The sequence below is a fragment of the Falco naumanni genome, chromosome 5 (genome assembly GCF_017639655.2).
Source record: "Falco naumanni isolate bFalNau1 chromosome 5, bFalNau1.pat, whole genome shotgun sequence".
NCBI lineage: Eukaryota > Metazoa > Chordata > Aves > Falconiformes > Falconidae > Falco > Falco naumanni.
In genome coordinates, this window is record NC_054058.1 from 57,173,518 (window position 1) to 57,193,126 (window position 19,609).

Sequence of the window (19,609 nt, forward strand, 5' to 3'; positions counted from 1 at the left end):
GCTCATCAGCAGTTTTGCCTCTTTCATTTTTCTTGATGAAGTTAAAAATACAGTCCTTTTATTTTTCCGCTCTGCAGTGGCATAACTTCATCAGGAGCAGGGCAGGCTTTTGCCCCACACAAGTGAGGAGCCTGAGTTTTCAAGCGTTCTTCCAGGCAGTGGGAGATGGTGGGCTGAATCTCCTCAGGCTGAGGAGGGAACTGAGCCCACAGCCCCCCTTCTAGCCACTTGAGTAGAAACCAAAACTGCTGGTGAGTCTCACAAGGATGTCATGGACCATAATCTGAAGGAGCAGCCAAAGGTAGCAGCGTTCAGGGCAGATCTGAAGTGGACAGACCCACCTCTGCTCTTCTGATAACATTGGTGTTTCCTCTAGGTGAGCCTGCACAGCTCACTGCCATGTGCAGTAACTGGTTTGCATCCACTCCTGAGGATCCCAGTTCTCCTCATAAATGTTTTCCGCACAGGGTCACAGATCTCAAGCCAGTGACCAAGTGGCTTAAAGCATGTCACTGCAATGCCTCCTGTTTAGGTGCCCACATCCTCTGTTGGATCTTGCTCAGGACTTGTCTGAGCATTGTGTCTGCCCTTCTGCACTTTCAGCAAATCTGTGTGAGACCACTTTCAGGAGAAGACAAGAAGTTCAGTCAAACCCAGGGGAAGCATGGTCAAAGTTTTCTTTCATTTTTTTCATTAGAAAATTCTACGATGGCTGTTTCTTTACTCTCCAGGTTTTCCCACAAGTGCTGCATCTCAAATGTCTCTGGAGCAGCAGCAGTAACATTTTTTCCATCACTGAAGGTCCTTTGTTGTAAAGCTGTCCCAGAATCTGTTAAAGGTGGTGTAGTGTCAGCATTTGACACTGTACTGTGACTATGGAAGCTCGGTAAACTCCATCGCTGAAGGTTTCTCTCATCATCTGTCATGAAACCAGCTATGTTGCTGCTATGGGGTTCATGCTTGGGCTCCCCTATCACAGTAGGAAGTGACTGATGCACCTCAGAGCCTGGGAGGTACGTTGTAATTTCTGGGGGGAAAAACGGATAGTCCAGAAGAGTCCTATTTGCCTCAGCTAGGCTCCTTTGGAGCGTCTCTTCTGGCAAGCTTGCGGTGCGCTCTGTTGGCAGATCTGGTTTGCCCAGCACATCAGTTGCTTTCTCCTCAGCTTCAGAGATGACGACCTCAGGAACTGGCTTGTTTGCCTCGGAGGAGGTGTCACTGTCGCCGAACGGTGCCTCGCTCCTTGAGGTTTCAGTTATGGGTCCTAGATCTCGGCTACTATGAACTCTGCTGCTTCTGTCAGTTCCATCATGTTTCTTCTTGAAGCTTGAGGTAGAGTGCCTCCCTCTCGTGTGCATTTCCTGCAGCCGTCTGATGTGCCCTTTCTCATCTGCTGGGAAGAACACCGAGTTCTCACTTGTCTGCCGACTGTAGCGCTGGTGAGCCGGGGAAGAAGGACCCTCATGGACGCTGAGAAATCTCTTGACTCTTCTCAGCACTGAATGTTGCCTTCGGTGTTTCTCCTCTTCCCAGGGCCACTCTTCCCCATAGAGAAATTCAGTATCAGCCAGCCTGCCAAATAAAGCCAGGTAGTAGGTGTCACTTACATATAGGAACAGTGTGGCCTGCCTGCACATATGTCCTGCTGTCTCAGCAGGAAGACATAGGAACCAAGGCCCTAGTGTGTCCCCAAGGAAGGGCATGAAAGGGGTGAGGGTGCCAGGAAATGCTGCCTTTGGACCAGCCAGATGACACAGACAGCTCTCCACATCCAGGTGTCTCTTCTCCTGAGGACTAGGCTGGGAGGGCATCCAGCCAGCCGTCTGGCACCATTTTGTACCTGGGCTGCAGCCTCTGTGGCATCGCCACATGGTTAGGTTTGTGCTTAGGGTGAGGGAGAGAGAAGAAAGAAACCCTGGTTGGTGCTCCAGGTGCTTTTTCAGGAGAATGCTTTGGGCAAAAGTAACACTGATAAAGCTACTGCTGGAAGCAGAGTGCGCTGGTTTCAAAAAATGTTGGAATTACTCAGATGACCAAATCTCACTTACTTTTGGGTGTGACAGTGTGTCTGAAAGTCCCAGCTGCACCTGGTACTCTTCTGCTTGCCCAGCCCTGGTGGTTCATGAGAACAACTATTGCTGCATCTGCCAGGCAATGCAGCATACATTGCTGACTTGCTGCACCCCAGAAGACAAGCTAAACTGGCCCAGTTACCTGTTCTAAGGGCAGGTATGGCAAAGGCAAGGAGCACGGGGAGGCAACCCTAAGCTGGAGGGACAGAGGAACTTCAGCATTTGTGAGAATCATAGAATAGTTTGGTTGGAAGGGACCTTTAAAGGTCACCTAGTCTCACCCTCTCCTGCAATGAGCAGGGACATCTTCAACTACATAAGGTTGCTCAGAGCCCCATCCAACCTGACCCTGAACATTTCCAGGGATGGGGCAACTACTGCCTCTCTGAGCCACATGTTCCGGATGTCAGCTTGCGGGGACTGGAGAAGACTTTGGATTTGGGCTCAAGTTTTACGTATTTGCTTTGGACTTGGATGAATTTTTATACTTACTTTTGAAGTCTGCCTAAGAACTACCCAGTTTTTTTAGTGAGGTGAACAGAGAAACAGTTCAGAGGAGAAAATAGTTAATAAAAAAGTCAAAACATCAAAGTTGTTTGCATTTCACAGGGGCTAACATGGAACTATTTTTCATTCACTCCCCCTTCATTTTTTGTGTGAAGTCCTTCTTACTAAAAATGGTTTGCAGACTTCATAATGTTTCTTCTTTGCCACATTTTCCCCCTAGCAATTGCAGTGAGATAGATTATATTCTGTGAGGTTTTCTTCTTTAATTTTTTACTTTTTTTCTTTACTTTTCTTTTGGCCATTTTATAGTTTTTCCAGAAGGAAATAATTTCTGAAAAGGCTGTGTGTGATAAAAGGAACTCATATAAACCATTTTTCTTTGTAGTAGAATACATGCAAAAATGGAAAAATAAGAGGAATAAAAATGAGAAAACACCAATTTCCAGGCCAAATTAAGTAAAAAATTAAGCACATTTTATTTTGATAAAGGCTGGAAAATTTTGGAAAAATTGAGAACTTCTTGAGGTAAGTTTTAAAGTTAAAAAAATGGGTGCTATAATGTTTTTTAAATGATTTTCAGATAAAAATGTCTACGTGCCTTGGTATTTGCTCAGGCATGGTGGTATTTACACTTACTAACCTGTTCTATATTACAGCATGTCACGAGTGTTTAAATTCAACAGCTTCTAAGCTAACTGGCCTATCACTGATTTCTCGTATAGAACCTGACAACATGGGTCAATCCTACAGCCTCTATGTGTTTCTTTGTAACAATGGTTCTGGTGTTGATCTCTGCAAATAACTCCTCTTCATCCCTTCACTAAATCTGACCGTTCCAACTTCCATGGCTAGTGAATGAATTAGTGAATGAAAAGTCATACAATGTTTAAGATAATTTCTTGTTTAACTTGACAAAAATCTGGACTGATTTTAGCTATCAACATGAACAAGCAAATGAATAGCTGTTTTGCTGACTGGAGGATGTATGAAGAAGCTGCAGTAAACAAAGAATTATTAAGAAAGTCAAGTCACTGTCTACAGGCACTATCCTGTGCTCAGACACTATCAACAAACCCTCCCTGCAAACATACTCTATTTATTAATTACACAGTTTAAGCCACGGGTGCACAATGTGTGTGAGCACATGGATCACCAGAGACATCACTCCAACATCAGCCTGTCCACTCCCTCCTAAGATCATTTCCCAATTCCATATTCCCCGCTCACAGTACCATCACAGCCCTCAGCCCTGTGCTGACTGTCCGTCAACATGGGCTGTAGGGGTGATGATCTTTCTGATAGCTTGAAAGACCCTTTTAGTGCCACTCACCCCATTTCAATAGTCGACCCAAGAAATGAAGGAATGCAGTAATCAGCAGCTGCTTTTGTGTACGGTGGCCGGGCAGAGGAATCATTCCAGTAAATATCTTTCTCCATCCTTGGTAGATTCATGTGCATCTCGTCCACTGCTAGAAGTGAGACCTTAAAATTTTGGTATACATCGTGTCACTTTCAGCATAGTACAGTTTATGAACTATTACTCCTACTCCTACTCCTACTCCTACTAATCTGCTTTGTACTCCCTGGGTCAACATTTCTTTCAGAAACCCTTTAAAGTAACCTGTGTATGCTGGCCTGGACATCACTCAGTATTCTAAAATATACCCTCTATACCCTCCTACACTCATGAAAGCATAAATTTTATTGTAACTTGAGCCTTCTGTGCTGCAAAGATATTGTGTCAGATTGAAGTCCTTTCCTCATGCATGATGTAGTTAAATAGACATGTGATCCTCCATACGCTATGGGAAACCCGTGTAGAGTATTAGTTGTGCTCCTTAACATGTCCAGAGGTCCAGAAGCTTTATGATAGGCTTCATCCACATTTTAAGACATTCAGAACCAAGTATGTGATCATCCTGCTCTAGGCCTTCCAATACATTTTATACGAAGGGCTCTGAGGCACCATAGCATGAGTAGCCTGAAGTGGTGTTAAGCCAGAGAGCATCTTCGGCAGCATGAAGGCCTTCGGCACTCCTCAGCATACCTGCATTGCTTGCTCTGCTTAATATGCTGGTTTGCTTGCTCTGCCTTTGCTCCCTGTAATACCTGGGCTCTGCTTTGCAGTCTCAATTGCCCCCAGCAGATGTGGGGTCTGACAGCAGCTCAACCCAGTGCTTGGCTCTACCTGCAAGGGGAGCAGTGGGTGCCATCGAACCTCTTCATGTCTTTGGGCCCCTTCAGGGCACAACAGACAGGGGTTGTTTGGGAATGGGGGTAACTGCAATAAATCTGTACCCTGCCCATCTCACAGCTCCTGCTGCTGAGGACATTGGCTTCTGTGCCAACCACAGATGCTGCCATGGGCAGCAGCATCACAACATGAATCATACAGCCCTGCTTATAGTTTAGGGCCCTGCTTGATCTTTTTGGTATCTTCACTGTCTTCATTTTTTAAAAATGTCAGATTCTTATACAATATGGTAATGTCTAGACAATCAGATTAGCAAAACATGTTCTTATTTACGTGGGAATAGATGGCTTTGTGGATTTTGCAGGATTGACCCACATTACATGTTTTTCCAGGCATAACGTGAGCTTATAGTTTGAGGTCAGCTGTTTGCATGGTTAGTCAGGCATTGTAAACGCCAAATACCAAAATCAAGATGCTTTAGATTGTAAAAGGAAAATTTGGGGATCACAGACATAGGTGCTCCTTCGGGGAAAAAATTTGTTTTGCTGACACTTGTTGCCCTTAATTTGCACCTCAATATAAGAAATAGGATTAAATGTAATGATAACCTATGGTACAGTAAAGCTGGAAGTAGGAATAACAACAGCAACCTGTAAATTTCTATCAATACACCAGTTAGTTTCAAAATCATCATCATCTTCTCCAAATGGATTAATAAGTTGTTCAGCGACCTGAAAGGAAAATGAGACAGTGAATAGAGGTTGGCATGCCATGTCAGGACTGCTGCCACAGAGAAAATAGGATCGGATTTTTCTCTGTCTCCCTGCCTGTCACTTGCAATCATCACTTGAGCTCCCGTATGATGGTTTTGCCAGCCTAGCGAAGGAACAGCTTGCTTTCCCCACAGAGTCATTCCTGCATGCCTCGTTGGTGCTGTCAATCATGATTGTTGTTGCTGGCCTGCTGGGAATTGAGACATGTCTGGGCCACAGTAGTTATCACGTAAGATAGTCATTACCTTTCCTTACTGTTCTCTTTGGCTGATTTAAATGAATGATTTAGCAGCTAGAGGCTCTGTTATTGCATTACAGTCTACGATACTCCACCAGCCCAATGGGGTCAGTATTCCCAAGCCCTGCAGCTGGAGTCTGCCGGAGAGAGTACAGCTCATCACTCCAGCTCAGCCCTCAGCCTTTGCTGCTTTATCAGGGGTGATGCTGATGGCATTCTTCCGAAACTTTTCAGGAAAAGCAGCCCACCAAAAGACTTGACTTGAGTGGATGCTGTGCATCATGCTAGCCAAAGCCAGGAGACAGGACCTGAGTTTGTCTAATGCAGCCTGCCATTTGGGTTTCTGTACATGAAGTGATTAAAGCTGCAGGGGAAAAGCCCATCCTGTGGACGAGACAACCAGTGAGCTCAGGCTGTTTTGTGGTGAGGTGCCTTAGTCTGGGAACTAGGCTGGGAAAGGAAAGCTCTGTAGCTGCCCATGGTCTTATCCAGTCCTGCAGCCCCCCAGAGGAGTAAATAAATGGAAAACCAACCAGAGACTGTCCCCCTATCCCCATGATCACCGAAGTACATTGTGGAGAGAAAACTCATAGCTGCTGGGGGAGAAAAAAAAAAAAAAAAAAGATGAAATAGGAAAACTTAAACCCCCCAGATTTTTAGGAAATTCAGACTGCTTCTCTATTTCTCAGTTCCTTGGTATGTTGAGGTTAAATATCCTCTCCCCTTCATGCTTCTCTCCTTCTTTTTGTCTTTTAAGCCCCAGTTTTGAAGCTGATCACATTCTTACTGGCCCTTCCAAGCCTTCCTGGTGGTCACCAGGGCCATGAGCAGGAGCAGTGCCCAGGTCCTTGGTTTAACGTGGATATGGGTAAAGCAACAGTATGATTAAACAGCCCTGGTCATGAACTTTGCTATGGACAGCTATGATCTAAGGCTGTCACTCCACAGCTATTTATTCTTCTGCACCTCTAGGCTGTACCAGTGGGTAGGCTGACTTTCCTAGGCCACCACTTCCCAGGCCAGTGGCAGAAGAGGGCAAATGAACTGCTGAGCAGACTAACACAACAAAACCACCTGTAAGGCAGGAGAAATGGAAAGGAAACAAGGGGACACCTCTACTCACACTCATTGGCCTGGCTCGTGGCATTAAATTTTGGGTATAGCTATGGAAGTGCTGCAATAGGAATGAGCCAGAATGCAGACTGTGGCTTTCCAGGGAAGACCCTGGATCAGCTTAGTGTAAACCAGGGGATCACCACCCAAAAATCCACTGCAAAACCTGTCACATGAACTAAAAAAAGTGAGGAGGGCTGGGACAGAGGGAACAGCAGTGGTGGCCTTTTGCTTGACTGACTGGGTCCTGGCATGTGAGATGTGACTTTAGTCTCCAGAAAGGAATGTAGTGCTGTACAACTAAGCCCTGTCTTTGGACGGTCTATCTACCCCTGTAATGAAAATGGACATTTAGAAGTGTCTCACGTGATGGGAAACTTTGCCCCTGTATTTCAGGTATAACAAGCCAGGCCTGAGGCCAAGGAATGAGCTCAGTTTAGCCATCATTTCTGAGAAATCGCCAAGTTACTGGAAGTCAATAGCTCAGGGCCCTTTCTACAGCCTGGCAGCCAAAGCCCAACGTACTCAGCAGGAAGCTGGCTGTAACCTTCAAGACAGAAATATCCTGACTTGGGGACACTGCAGGTTTGGGCAAACCTCCGGTCTGAGGGAGCACTGCCAACATTAAATTTGTTTTTTAAACCTGCTTCTACTCCCTTTCATTTCCTTATGCAGAAGATTTTTCAGTTACAATGGCATCTCGTACCTGCTGTAGCCAGGAGCTGGCTGGAAGCCCTGAGCCTAACTGGAAAAGATGCTACTGACAGCCTTGGGTGCCGATGAAGGGGAAGCCATTCCCTCCTCAGGAGCACCAGCAGGGCAGTCAAGAGGAACAGTTTACAGTTTTGTAACCCACTAGTAAAACCCTGGAAGACATTGCCTAGAGATGAAGTCTCACATTTCTGCAGGAACAACGTGTTCCCCTTGCCACATCAGCCTCTTTTCCTTTCTCTCCCGCTTCCGTCCAGGCTGGTCCCCATGTGGCAAATCTCCCCGTCCCCTGCGATTTCCTAGGATGCAGGACTAGAGGAGCTTGCCCTGATCAGGCACTTTACTTTGCCTCAGCAATCCGCCAGCTTGGTGTGCTGCCTTCTCTACTCTGCCCTTTGAAGCTGGCTGTGGGAAAGGGGCTCTAAAACTGTCCAATTTTGTGCAATTCATATTCCAACAGAAAAGTCAGCTCTAAGTTTCCAGTCATGATTAATAATCCCAAAAGGAAATCTTAATGCACATAGACCCTAATTTACCAATCTGCTTTTTATTTGAAACTTTTTTCCAGTTAGTCTACCTTGATACTTACTGCAGAGGAGAGAACTGCCATGAGGTATGTGGCTTAATTACTCAACTACTAGATCGATGGTGATGTGTTAACTGAACAGGCATCAATGGGCTGGTGGGTAGCATCCAATTCCTTCTATAACTCTTCTTTTTAATGAACATTTTTATGCGGTGGGGTTGTGGCCAATATTAGCTGTCACTGTTTGATAGCTCTCTGGAACTGGACACCCTTAATTGGCTGCATCTGATTAAGTTAACAGCAGATACTAAAGGCTGTCTTTGATCATAAGAAGAAAGTATGATCTATCCCTTTCAGCCCATGCCAGGTCTGCAGCAATATTTTCCCATCATACAGCAGAGTGGGAGAAAGGTTATTTTTTTAATCTTTCATTTGTCATTTTATAGTTCAAGTCCTGGGACCAAATTTTGCTGGAGTAATTCTCCCTTGGGGAGTTGTTCTGGTTCTACCAAAATGGACTTTTTCAGCTTCCTGACCATTTCTTACTGTAAAATCTGTCAGGTGGAATTAAAAATGTATTGTATGAAGTTTCTTTATGATCACAGGACACTTTGGGCTGAGTTCAACTTTGGTGTAACTCCATTAATCTTCAGTGATTTTACATTATGCCACAAAACTGACACCTTGGTTTCAGCTCTGACATCTTTACCATCCTGCCCAGGGAGGGTTCCCCCATGACCTGTGCAGAAAGCTAGTTTACCTTGAGCCATCCTGCGTAGAAGAAGAACTGTAACAGTGTGAAGATTGGAACATAAAGATCCAAGTCATGTCCCTGATACCCTTGATCAGTATCCAAAAATTGGCGCCCTATCAGGCAGGCAAAGAAAAAAGTATAGACTGCAAGAGTAACAACCTGCAAAGGACAAAACTTCATTTAAATTGTGCAATAATACAATCTTATGCATAATAAATATGTATTTGCCATATAATTTACAAATCTGTAGAGAGGCCACAGTAATTATGGCCAGGAACAACACCCAGGAAACATAAAAACATTTCAGTGCTACTCTCCCCTCTCCCAGGTTATGAGCCTTCTAAAAATCTACACATTAAGTATGACTTAAATGGTTAACCAAGCCTCTAGGATCCTGTGGGAGTCAACAAGTGCTCAACAGCTCGGACACTCTGGTCAAGTCTATGGATGCTTTGCATCAAACTCCCTTTTTATGGAAACTGTGTTTTGAACTTTGTGAAGGATAATAGCTCAGTACCTGGGTATAGACCAGTGGAATTCCAACCCAGTCATAACCAAACAAAAGACTGCACCAAGACCGGTACTTATTCATCTCCTAAAAGGGAAAAAAAAAAGAAAAAGAAAAAAAAAGAAGGAAAACCAAACCACAACATACTAGAATTGCATGGGGTTCAATTCTAAATTATAAATACTTTGTTACAGTTCATTTTTGCACATATAAAAAGACAGGAAGGTATGAAAGTGTACTATATAGATTGCTACCAGAACGATATCCAGCACCCCACTGTCACATTTGAATATTCACTTTGTTTATGGAGTTGGAATGCTTAGTGTATTTAGTATATTACATACTTCTTCACAAATTATCCTTTGTTTCTATCTTATCCACAGCCTAGTGATACATGAAAGAGAATGTGCTATATCATAAAAAGGATGTCTGACCGCTTAATGAAATATTCAGGGAGACCATCTGCATTGAAACTGATTTTAAATCTTCAAAATGTCAGATTATTTCGTATTATTTTTACCTGCAGCAACAGAACAAGTATGAATTTAAAGTGGTGTTACAATGATTTTTTCTCATCAATTTGTTGCTTCAGTTAATACCTTCTTAGTCATATAAATACAATCCCAGCAAACTGCTGCTGTGTGCTTGAGCATACATCAGTACACAAAGGAAAGGGGGATAAATCCTGAGTATGATCATTTAGATGACACTGGAGAGCTGTGCACGCTAAATCAAATTATGTAAGTGAAAAGCTACCACATAGCAATTTCAGGTTAGTTTTTAACTTTTTCTACTTACGTTCATCAGTGTCTGCAGATCTACGCTGTCTCGGATTCTTCCCTCTTTTCGTGCCTTTGATGCCAAATTCCCAAACCAGACAAATGGGACCCAGTATTTCAGGTGTGGAGACTTAAGGTCATCAAAAATTTTTCTTTCATATCTTGTCATAAAACCTGTTTACCATGCACCCCCCCCCCAAAAAAAAAAAAAAAAAAGACTTAATTTATTCTGTGCTTCCACTGTTTTGATATTACAAATTTTGAATATGTTTGAATCTGTTTATGTAATATTTGCACAGAACTATGCTAAACACTAATTACAATTTTAACTAGTAGCTTCCTCTTTTTATCCTTTTTTGCTAGGATAGATCTTGCTTGAAACAATTTATTTTTGCACTAACCAGCTACGCAAAATCTTTCTTGGTCAATATATGCAATAAATTGCTATTACTGTGTTCTCATATCTGACCACTGACATATTGTAGGTACACATAATGTTAAGAATTGTACACATTACTCTCTAGTTCCATATTCTACTTTCAGAAAATAATGAACTGGATGTATCAGTCAAGAAACTATGACTTTTCAGCAACGATGACTTTTGGAACATGTCGACATATGTTGTAAAGGCAGTTATTTGACCTCCAGATTCTGATAATTTTTTGGTAAATCTGCAAAGCAGTGAGCAAGCAACAGAGGATACAAGTGCATGCATGAAACTGAGCTCAACAGAGAGCGTGCCTTCTGCCAGCAAAACTCTTCCCTGCCAGATTGCGTTTCATGTTTTCTTTGGGGTTATGAAGGCGTGCAAAGAGATGGAAAGGGAATCATGCACAGAAGTCCTGCTGCTAGTGAGCCACGGGGCCAGGTGACACACTGTGGGCTGCAGGCTGAAGCTGCTCTCTGCCTGGCAGTTTGCCTTGCCGGGGTGCTGGGAAGGTATTACATTTCCCGCAGAGTTCCCCTGGCCTTGCAAAGCCCTGCTTCCCGCTGCCGCACGCAAGTCCAAGGTCAGATAGCAGGGGAGCCACGGCTGTGTGTGACAAAACCTGCAGCAGAGCAGTCTGCTGCCTGTGCCTGGCATGGGAGCAGCTGGTTTTTGCAGCAACACCCTTACCCTCTTGGGTAAGAAAGCCCTGCTCTGCTGTCCTCCTTCCACCCAGCCTTTGAGAAAAACAACCTCGAAAATTCATTAGAGGAACTTCATATTTTCCTTTGTTTAAATCCTGGATTTTCTGGGATTAAAGCAATCCTCAGGTTTGGAGGATCTTAGGTTTTGCTCAGGAGTGTGTCACCTGCCAGGGTGGGTACAAGCATTCTTTTGTTGTGTTGACATTAGCTCCACAGCAGCCCCAAAATAATTACAAGTTTGAGAACTGAAAATTCAATAAGGGAATTGAGACTAGACAGGATTTTTTTCTAGTCTCCAGCTAGTAACTAAGAATTGGCCCATTGTTGCTAACATTGCTAAAGGTAAGTAGGCCAGCAAAAAAAAAAAAACCAAAAAACTTGTAAACTCAGTTGTGTTTTGTATAAAAAATGTGAATAAGGTAAAAGGAGATTTGTTACACGTGGTAACCCTCTCAAATATTCTGTTGTTGAGGAAAATGCCACTGCCGTACAGTTGCAACAAATCAACGTGGGAGGTTGAATGAATGAATGCATGAAATGCTGCAACTACTGAGAAGGAACACAAGGAGAGGACAGAAAATTATGTGGAAGAGAAGAAGTTCAGCAGGAAGACACAATACTCCTGCAGCATTCTGGAATTTGAGAACAGACAATCAGAGCTTTTAAAACGTCCCTGGGCAGTTTAGAGCCAGCTCTCATAATCAACTGCACAGAAATACTCAGGCAACCAGACAAACTGACCTGCTAGTCATGACTCATGACTTCTAAAAGTTAGTCTTTCAGGCTGCCTTTTATTTTTGGCTGGCCAGCCTGCTCATTACAGGACAGGAAAAGATGTTTCTGTCAGGCTGACGGACAGAATATCAGAAAATTGACAGTCTGGAGTAAACACTGGATGCAAGTCACTTGGGAGGCTCTGGGAAGTCATTACCTGGAAGGGCACAGCCCTGAGGGGGTCACAAAGAACAGCAAAGCTCCAAGGATCAGTTCAGCTCTCCACTGAAACTGGTTACCTTTTTGTGCAGAAAAGCTCAACAAAGCCTTGTTCATTTAACAATAACATTTGATTTGACATTATTTTTAAAGTTATTTGTGTTTATATTAATTAAATATTCTCTTTGATGATTATTAATAATGCGTAGTATCCTTATCACATTAAATATTAATTCTGGATTGCTCTTACTGCTGGGAAGGTTATGGCAAGGCAAACAACATGCAGTTCAGAACAGCCTGCTGTTATTGCTGCAGTAAAGAAACACTTTATATTCCATCAAATACAGGGGAAGATATCAAACCTTAGTTATTAAAATTAAATTGTTTCTAAATATAGCCATACTATCTTTATTCAAGAGTATTCAAAGAATTGACTGGAGAACTCTATGAACAAAATAGCTGGTTTTGACAAGCACTGGAAGACGGGAGCAGCTCCAGAAAATGGGAAATATTTGGCAAACACTCTGCCAAGATCTTGAAAAGGATGATCTAAGGAAGGACAGGGCACTGAATCCTTGCAGAAGCATGAGAAGCTTGACATGGGGTGCAATCAATAAAGAACCAAAGGATTCAAAGTGAAAAGTGCCAGCCAGAGTGACCTTATGGGAAAATTATTGATGAGAACACAGGCCTGGCTAGAAGAAATCACTGGTTTTGTCCCTCCCGTGATTTGAAGAGTTTTCAGTTCTCCTGTCAAAACTGAATGTTTTGACACGAGACTGGCTCAGGGTACCCTCAGTAAGTACTCTGGAGACCAGTAGTTAGAGAGGAAGGAACTGAACAGCCGTCATCTTCCACATCTCCAGGTACACTAACAATGATCAAGTAGATAAAAGTTTCACTTTCTGCTTCTGTGTTATGTGGGAAAGAGTTAATTTAGGTACTTCCTTCCAGCAGAGGGTTTGGGACTGCAGACTTCAGCCATGTAGGTATTCACGTTGTGCTGAGCTCACACCTCATGTTTCTCTTCAGCATTTCCTATCAGCTGTTTTGGGCGGTTCTCTGCCCAGCTGCTGACTCATTACTCATGTTTAAGACTCATGTTCTTGAGCATCCAACTTCCCTATTGCACCTTGCAGCCAACCGGATTGGTATGCTCAGGACTGCCGCTAGGCATTTGACACTTAAGGCATACGTGCTGCAGCACTCAACATCATAACGTCATGAATCTACATGCATCTACTGCCTAGAGCTTCATAAAAAATGCTAAAAAAATGCAAGAGTTAAGAGGAAGATCCAGCACTGAAGACTGTGTCTTGGAAGGAGACACTACAGATGGTGAAGTTCCTAAGTTTGTTCAAGCCTTTATGCACTCTGCTAACAGGCAACTATTGAGAGAAAAAAAGGTGTTCTCATCTAATTAGAAAAAGAACAACCCAAATCTATTACAAAATCCAGTGGCTAGAAGATGTCTCTATGCAAGTTCAGACTGAGAATAAATTTTCACTTTTCAGCAGTGAGGTCCTCACAGTGAATGTCAGTTCATCTAGGATGAAGTGTGGTCTCCAGTAGACCCAGCTGAATTTTAAATCAGGGCTGGTTATATTCCTAGAAGGTATTATAGCTCAGTCAGAAATTGCAACAGGATAAAGGATGTTGTTAGTTAGCTTTTATGCCTTGTGTTATGGATGAGTCAGACTAGATCGTTATGATACTGTTCTCAGATTTTAGATCTGTAAATTTAAGCAGTTCATTTGCTGAAAAGTAAAGTGTGTAGCAATAGTTATGGTGTGGCAGTTCTCCGTTTGATAGTGAAATGCAAAATCAGCACAAGTTGTTTCTATGATGACTGTGCTGTAAGTATCAGATTCTGCTGCTCATGTTCATATTAAATGCTGCTCCCCCATGCAGTCTGATATGTAATGCCATAGGGAGACAGGGAGGGTTTAATTGCAGAGTACTGTCTAAATCACTGGATGTTAATAGGAGAAAAATATATCCTCAAGTGCTCAGTACTGCATCAACAAAAATTCTGTGGCTCAATATGCATTAAAACCTACAGAATATGTACTGAAACCACAGAGCTGCCTACACTGTCAATGCTTAGTTTATAGTAGAATATTTTCCACTGTTTAAAAAACCAAAACAACCAAAAGTTGTTTTCCAGTCTACAATTTTTGTAGAATGCGGTGACATTTTGTTTCTTTTAGAACAGATTGTCTTTAGCAATAGGGAGGCAGAGCTGGATTAGCCTGCTGGAAATGTTGTAATTTTCCAGTGTGTACTAGAAGCAGATTGCTGGGGAGAATGACAGAAGCTTCCTTGACCTCTCACAGACTCAGGTAAACAGTTTTGTTGAACAGCACAAGGAAGAGAACTTCAAAATCTAACTGAATCCAACAGAAATGATTTTTTTCAGTGAGATGAGAGCATTCTGCCGGGATTTTTTTTTAAATATCCAAAGCTTCTCACACGTATTTGAAATGTGTATGTGTATATTTTAACTTGCTACAACTTTGCTTACTAATCTCTGCCAAAGGAATAATTTTACGAAATGCAAGACATTCAGTAAAAAATGTATGATTTCTCCTATTTGGAACAGATCCTCGTATCTCTGCACTAGTGTGCTACCCCTGACGCTGACCATGCCAGTCAGAAGGCACCGCATCAGACCTTGCCTTTAAATACTCAGCCAGCAGCCAGTCCTTCATAGACAAGCAAAGTCTTACATGATTGAACTCTCTTCCCCATCACCACACCTCACTGTTATCAAAACAAACAGAAAATGAAGACATGCTTAATACATAGTATATTTATCCCTGAAAAACTGTGAGGTTGTAAATTTCAAAAAAAACCCTTTGGGGCTGGGTTTTTTTAAGTACATCACAACACTTAAAATGTGCAATCTTCTTAAAATAAAATGACATAAAGCTGAACTTGTGAAGTGCCTGCAGAGATCAGTCTGTGATAGATGCAACGTCATATCCTAGACATCAAGGAAATGCCATATAAGAAGCCACCGTTCCTACTGCATTGCAACTACATTATTTTTCACACTTTGGAGAACATTGTACCTGCTCCATATGCCCGTGTGTTTGGGGCAGGCCTGCATCCTCCATGATGTCTGAAAGTAGATTGACTTAAGAGTCTCAAACTCATTTGGTTTCTATAGTGTTGCTAGATGAAGACTTTAAGAGTATTAAAGATGCACATTTAAGGGCACATCATATAAGCCACTGACAAAAAAGTGACAGCTTTTACACGGGTTAGTATGAGGCACATGAGGCCAAAAAGGTAAGAAAAAATGAGTCTGGGTCCTTCTGTCCCTGTGCCCCCACCTCTGAGGGAAAGGAAAGAGGAGGATGATTCCTGTACCTGCTCCTACCACATGGTCCATGGTGGGGAATCTTTTGTACACGGCTGTGCTCACAGAGCGAAAGATCAGCAGGGATGTTAAATTCACGTAACGCATGAGAGTCCTCCTTAACAAGCGCCCATATTCATCTCTGCCCTGCACACAGCTGGAGATGAGGAACATCAGACGATCTGGCCACGGCAAGTTCACAAACTGGTTCCACCAGCGATTCACCACCAAAGTAACGTAGAAACCTAGGGATCAGAAGGAAAAAAGTCCAGTGCCTATCAGGATTTCTGTTTAGGTTACTGTAATTTACTTTGTGGAGTGTTATTCATATCACTAAGCTGCTACATTTCCCAGAATAAATGCAGTAAGTCACGTCAAAACCCAGGATCCAATCAATGCTAATGATTTAATAGACACTGCAACCTAATGGCCCATTCCAGCTGAGTATCTTGTACTCATGAACTTCCAGATTTCCTCTTCTGTAGTAAACCTTGAGTGGATTTACTGCTTTGAATTACTGCTTTGAAGGATGAGGCACAATTTATCAGTGTTAGTGGGCATTATATATATATATATATATATATATATATATACATATATATATATATACATCTCTCTCTACACATACACACACATTTTACTATTTTCTTGGTATATTAAGAACATGAGCATAAATGTTGATGTGACAAAATCAACTTGAATTTAAGGAGACCTGCTGGAAGCCAATGATTTTATCATCATCCTCTAGCTTCCCATATGCCCCTCAGCTCTGAAATGCTTTCATGCACGGACATTCACAAAATGTCTGAACAGAGACAGCGTTGGAGAGTAATTTCACATGTAACCGGTACTTACCAAGCACAAAAGTTACCGGGATTTGTTCAGCATATTTGTCACAGTAAATTGATAATTTTTCAAAGAATCGTTTTTGGCTACCTGTAAGAAAAAATCTGCAGCAAAAATAAAATGTATCTGTCCTTTCACAATATTCTGGCACTAGATACAAAGTGCAAATATGTATAAATAATCAGGTATGTGCAATTGGGAGCAACCTTGGCTAATGTCTTCAAGTGAATTCTTAAAGGTGAAATGCTGAACACATTTGGCATGTAATTAAAGAAGCTGGAGGAGAAGACAATATTATCGCCTGGTCTTTGCAGTTTTCTCATGATAATTTGCAATTTTCTTATGATTTGACTACCACTACTAATTAGGATCAATACACCTGGAGAATTAGTTTGCTATCTCATACAGACCAATGATAATAGTAAGCTGTAAGTCTGCAAGTAGAGCTTGCTCTCCTTTTTCAGGGGGCTAGTTAATAGAAATGCTCAGGTCTGCTGGAATTGCAAAAGGTTACCAATCTCAAAGTGCACTTATCTGAAAATGTTACATTGTTGCAGCAGGTTTTTTGCTCTTACTCCTACAAAATTTTTCTTTTCCAAAAGCAGAACAACTGTATTTATTTTGCAGTGAGGAAAATATTCATCAGATGATAGAAAATGAGTGGAGCATGGCAGCTTCTGTCCATGGAAAAAGATATCTAATGAAATACAACAATATCAAATATAAACATTTTTTTATTTGTATAGATGATTATTACAGTTATTCTTTGATTTAATATAATAGGAACACATGACATATATTTGGTGGGTTTTGCTTACAACTGTGCAATAAAACCTGGAGTGCATATAGAAAGCTTTCCGTAGTGTATTTACCTTGGTCTTTAATTGCCTAACATTTCAGTAAAGCTAGATTAATTTAAAAAAATGTAAGACTCTGGTGTTACTTTACATATTAATGCTGTAATTTGTTTTCCAAGTTTACAGGTATAGGTTACTGAACATTTTTGAAAATTAGTAATTAATCACAGACAAACTGAAGCTCATTTTCTCCTTGCTTTACATAAAAAGCAAGCACTGAGTTCTAATTACAGATCAAGAGCTGAATCATTATTTTGATACTTCTGTGTAGTGTACTTCATCAATTAGAAGTGTCACTGTACTAATTGATATATTGCATCTGTCATACAGGTGTTTAGTTCACACCTTGGTGGAAGAAGCAACTCTCCTAACGTGACCCTCCCAGGTGCTGGGTGAGACACAGCTAATAACCACGTCTGGTTTCCGTGCAGTTTTGCTTGGCCCTTGTAGGCTTAAAAATAAAGTTTGCATGCTGTTCTAGCTCTAAGCAAAACTTTGCTTTTCCTGACTATGTAACCTGGCTCTCACATAATTACTCTTCAGGGTTATTAAAGAAATTACCACTGAGCAACTGAAGACACAGTTCTGCAAGTAGGATGAAAGGTCTATACTTATTATTTAAAGCAGAGGCATGCTCGCTGCTGCCAACTCAACATCAGAACGATAAAAGCTGTGCAACATAGGCTAGCTATGGGTGTTTACTCAGCCCAACTTCAGTAGGATGGTTGCTCAATGCTGGGCTGAAAGTAGAATCACTTGAATATGATAGAGAGTATTTTATTTATATCTTACATGCTTTCTCTGGAACATCGAAGTAAACATGGAAAGGAAAGCACGTTAGAAAAGGTCCAAGGAAAAGACAATAACTATGTAGTAGCCTCCCCCCGTTGTTCATCAGCCTAACACTATGAAGTGGGAAACTTCAGTATAAGATTTAATGAGAGGTGAATTGGAAAGAGTGTACCTGTATAATACACTTATCGCTGTGTAAAGAGTAGCAAAAACAATAAATTCTCTGTACAGCAATTTGTAGATACTGCCTTTCCACTTTAGGAGTAATCTGTGAAATCCAAAGAAAGTGGCATTTGCTACTTTGCTGGAATAAGTGACTGTCATCGTCTTGGCAGGCTGTGCCTAGAAACAGTAAAAGAGAAGCAGGAAACCAACATTTTAGACAGTGTATCCTAACCTGAATGCACCCTTGCATAGACAGATACATAACTATACATGCACATATACACATATAATAGTATATGTATAGATAAATACATCCTGTTTGTATTTATATATATGGAAAGAGAGAGAAGAACAAAAATCTTGCCATTACAAGCCCCGTTGATGATGAGAGGCTGTATTGGAGCTTTACCTCAAAGACCACACAAAAGCAACAGCTTGCAGCAAATGTGGCCACCTGCCTTGGTGGCAGCAGCAGGGACATGTTACATCTCTGAAGCCTCTGCTTATCTCAGTTTGCTCCAGTCTAGTGTGAGCAAAGAAAAGGAAGTACATTTCCTTGAATATTTTTTTCAAAATTTTTCAGCTTTTCAGCAAGAGAAGCAAAGCTAAAGTCCACAAATGCACCTTCCTCCCCTGACAGTATTTTTAGCTGGCTTTAATAATTATACTTATTTAAAACCAAATGAAATTTGGAGACTGCCTCTTTTATTAACAGTTACAACAGCAGCTGAGATCAGCTAGGGAACCCTGTTATTTCTTGTCTTGGCAGCTAGACACACTCGTCAATATCCATGCATTGCATGGCCATGCAAAAAAGCCATAGGGTTGTTCAGGTAGGCAGTGTGCAACACGATGTCATTAAAGCAGTACCAAAAGTATACAGGTAAGTATTTTACACTGAGTTTGTTATTTGCTTACCCAGAGCAGGGAGATGCTCCAGGAACTTTTATGTGCTTACTAAAAAAAACCTGACTCCAAGTGTGGATTGAAGCAGTTTTGTACAGCATGGAAGAATGGGAGTAACTAAGATGGGCACAAAACCTGAAGGTAGTTATTCTGTGTCATAAATATGTTTCTTGTCTATATTTTCTTGATACCACTGTAGATCATTTACTCTCAGAAAAAAATCTGAACGCTAATAGATGGCTTGTATTTTATGCAACTTGGCTGTGTCTCTGATGCAGAGCATAAAGTAAGCCATTAAAATTCAGCTGTAAAAGTACCACTTTCTCTTTTAGTCACCAAGGGAATCAGCAGGGAAAAGACACCATAAGCCGTCTATTGCTGACAGACTCTCCTCTTCTCTGCAGAATGGCTGTGCAAGGTTTGCCACTGTGGGCTTGGAG

General features: G+C 41.8%; 1 protein-coding gene across 1 annotated transcript; it reads right to left on the minus strand.

The window, feature by feature from the left end:
- Positions 1-642: 642 nt before the first annotated feature.
- Positions 643-18,422, minus strand: BEST3 (bestrophin 3). Its single transcript, XM_040595645.1, has 9 exons — positions 18,271-18,422; positions 16,459-16,553; positions 15,615-15,848; positions 10,195-10,349; positions 9,406-9,483; positions 8,895-9,047; positions 5,424-5,504; positions 3,910-4,061; positions 643-1,572 (listed from the first exon to the last, which is right to left on the minus strand). The coding sequence occupies exons 1-9, from the start codon at positions 18,420-18,422 to the stop codon at positions 669-671; spliced, it is 2,004 nt and encodes a 667-aa protein (XP_040451579.1). The 3' UTR covers positions 643-668.
- Positions 18,423-19,609: the final 1,187 nt, after the last annotated feature.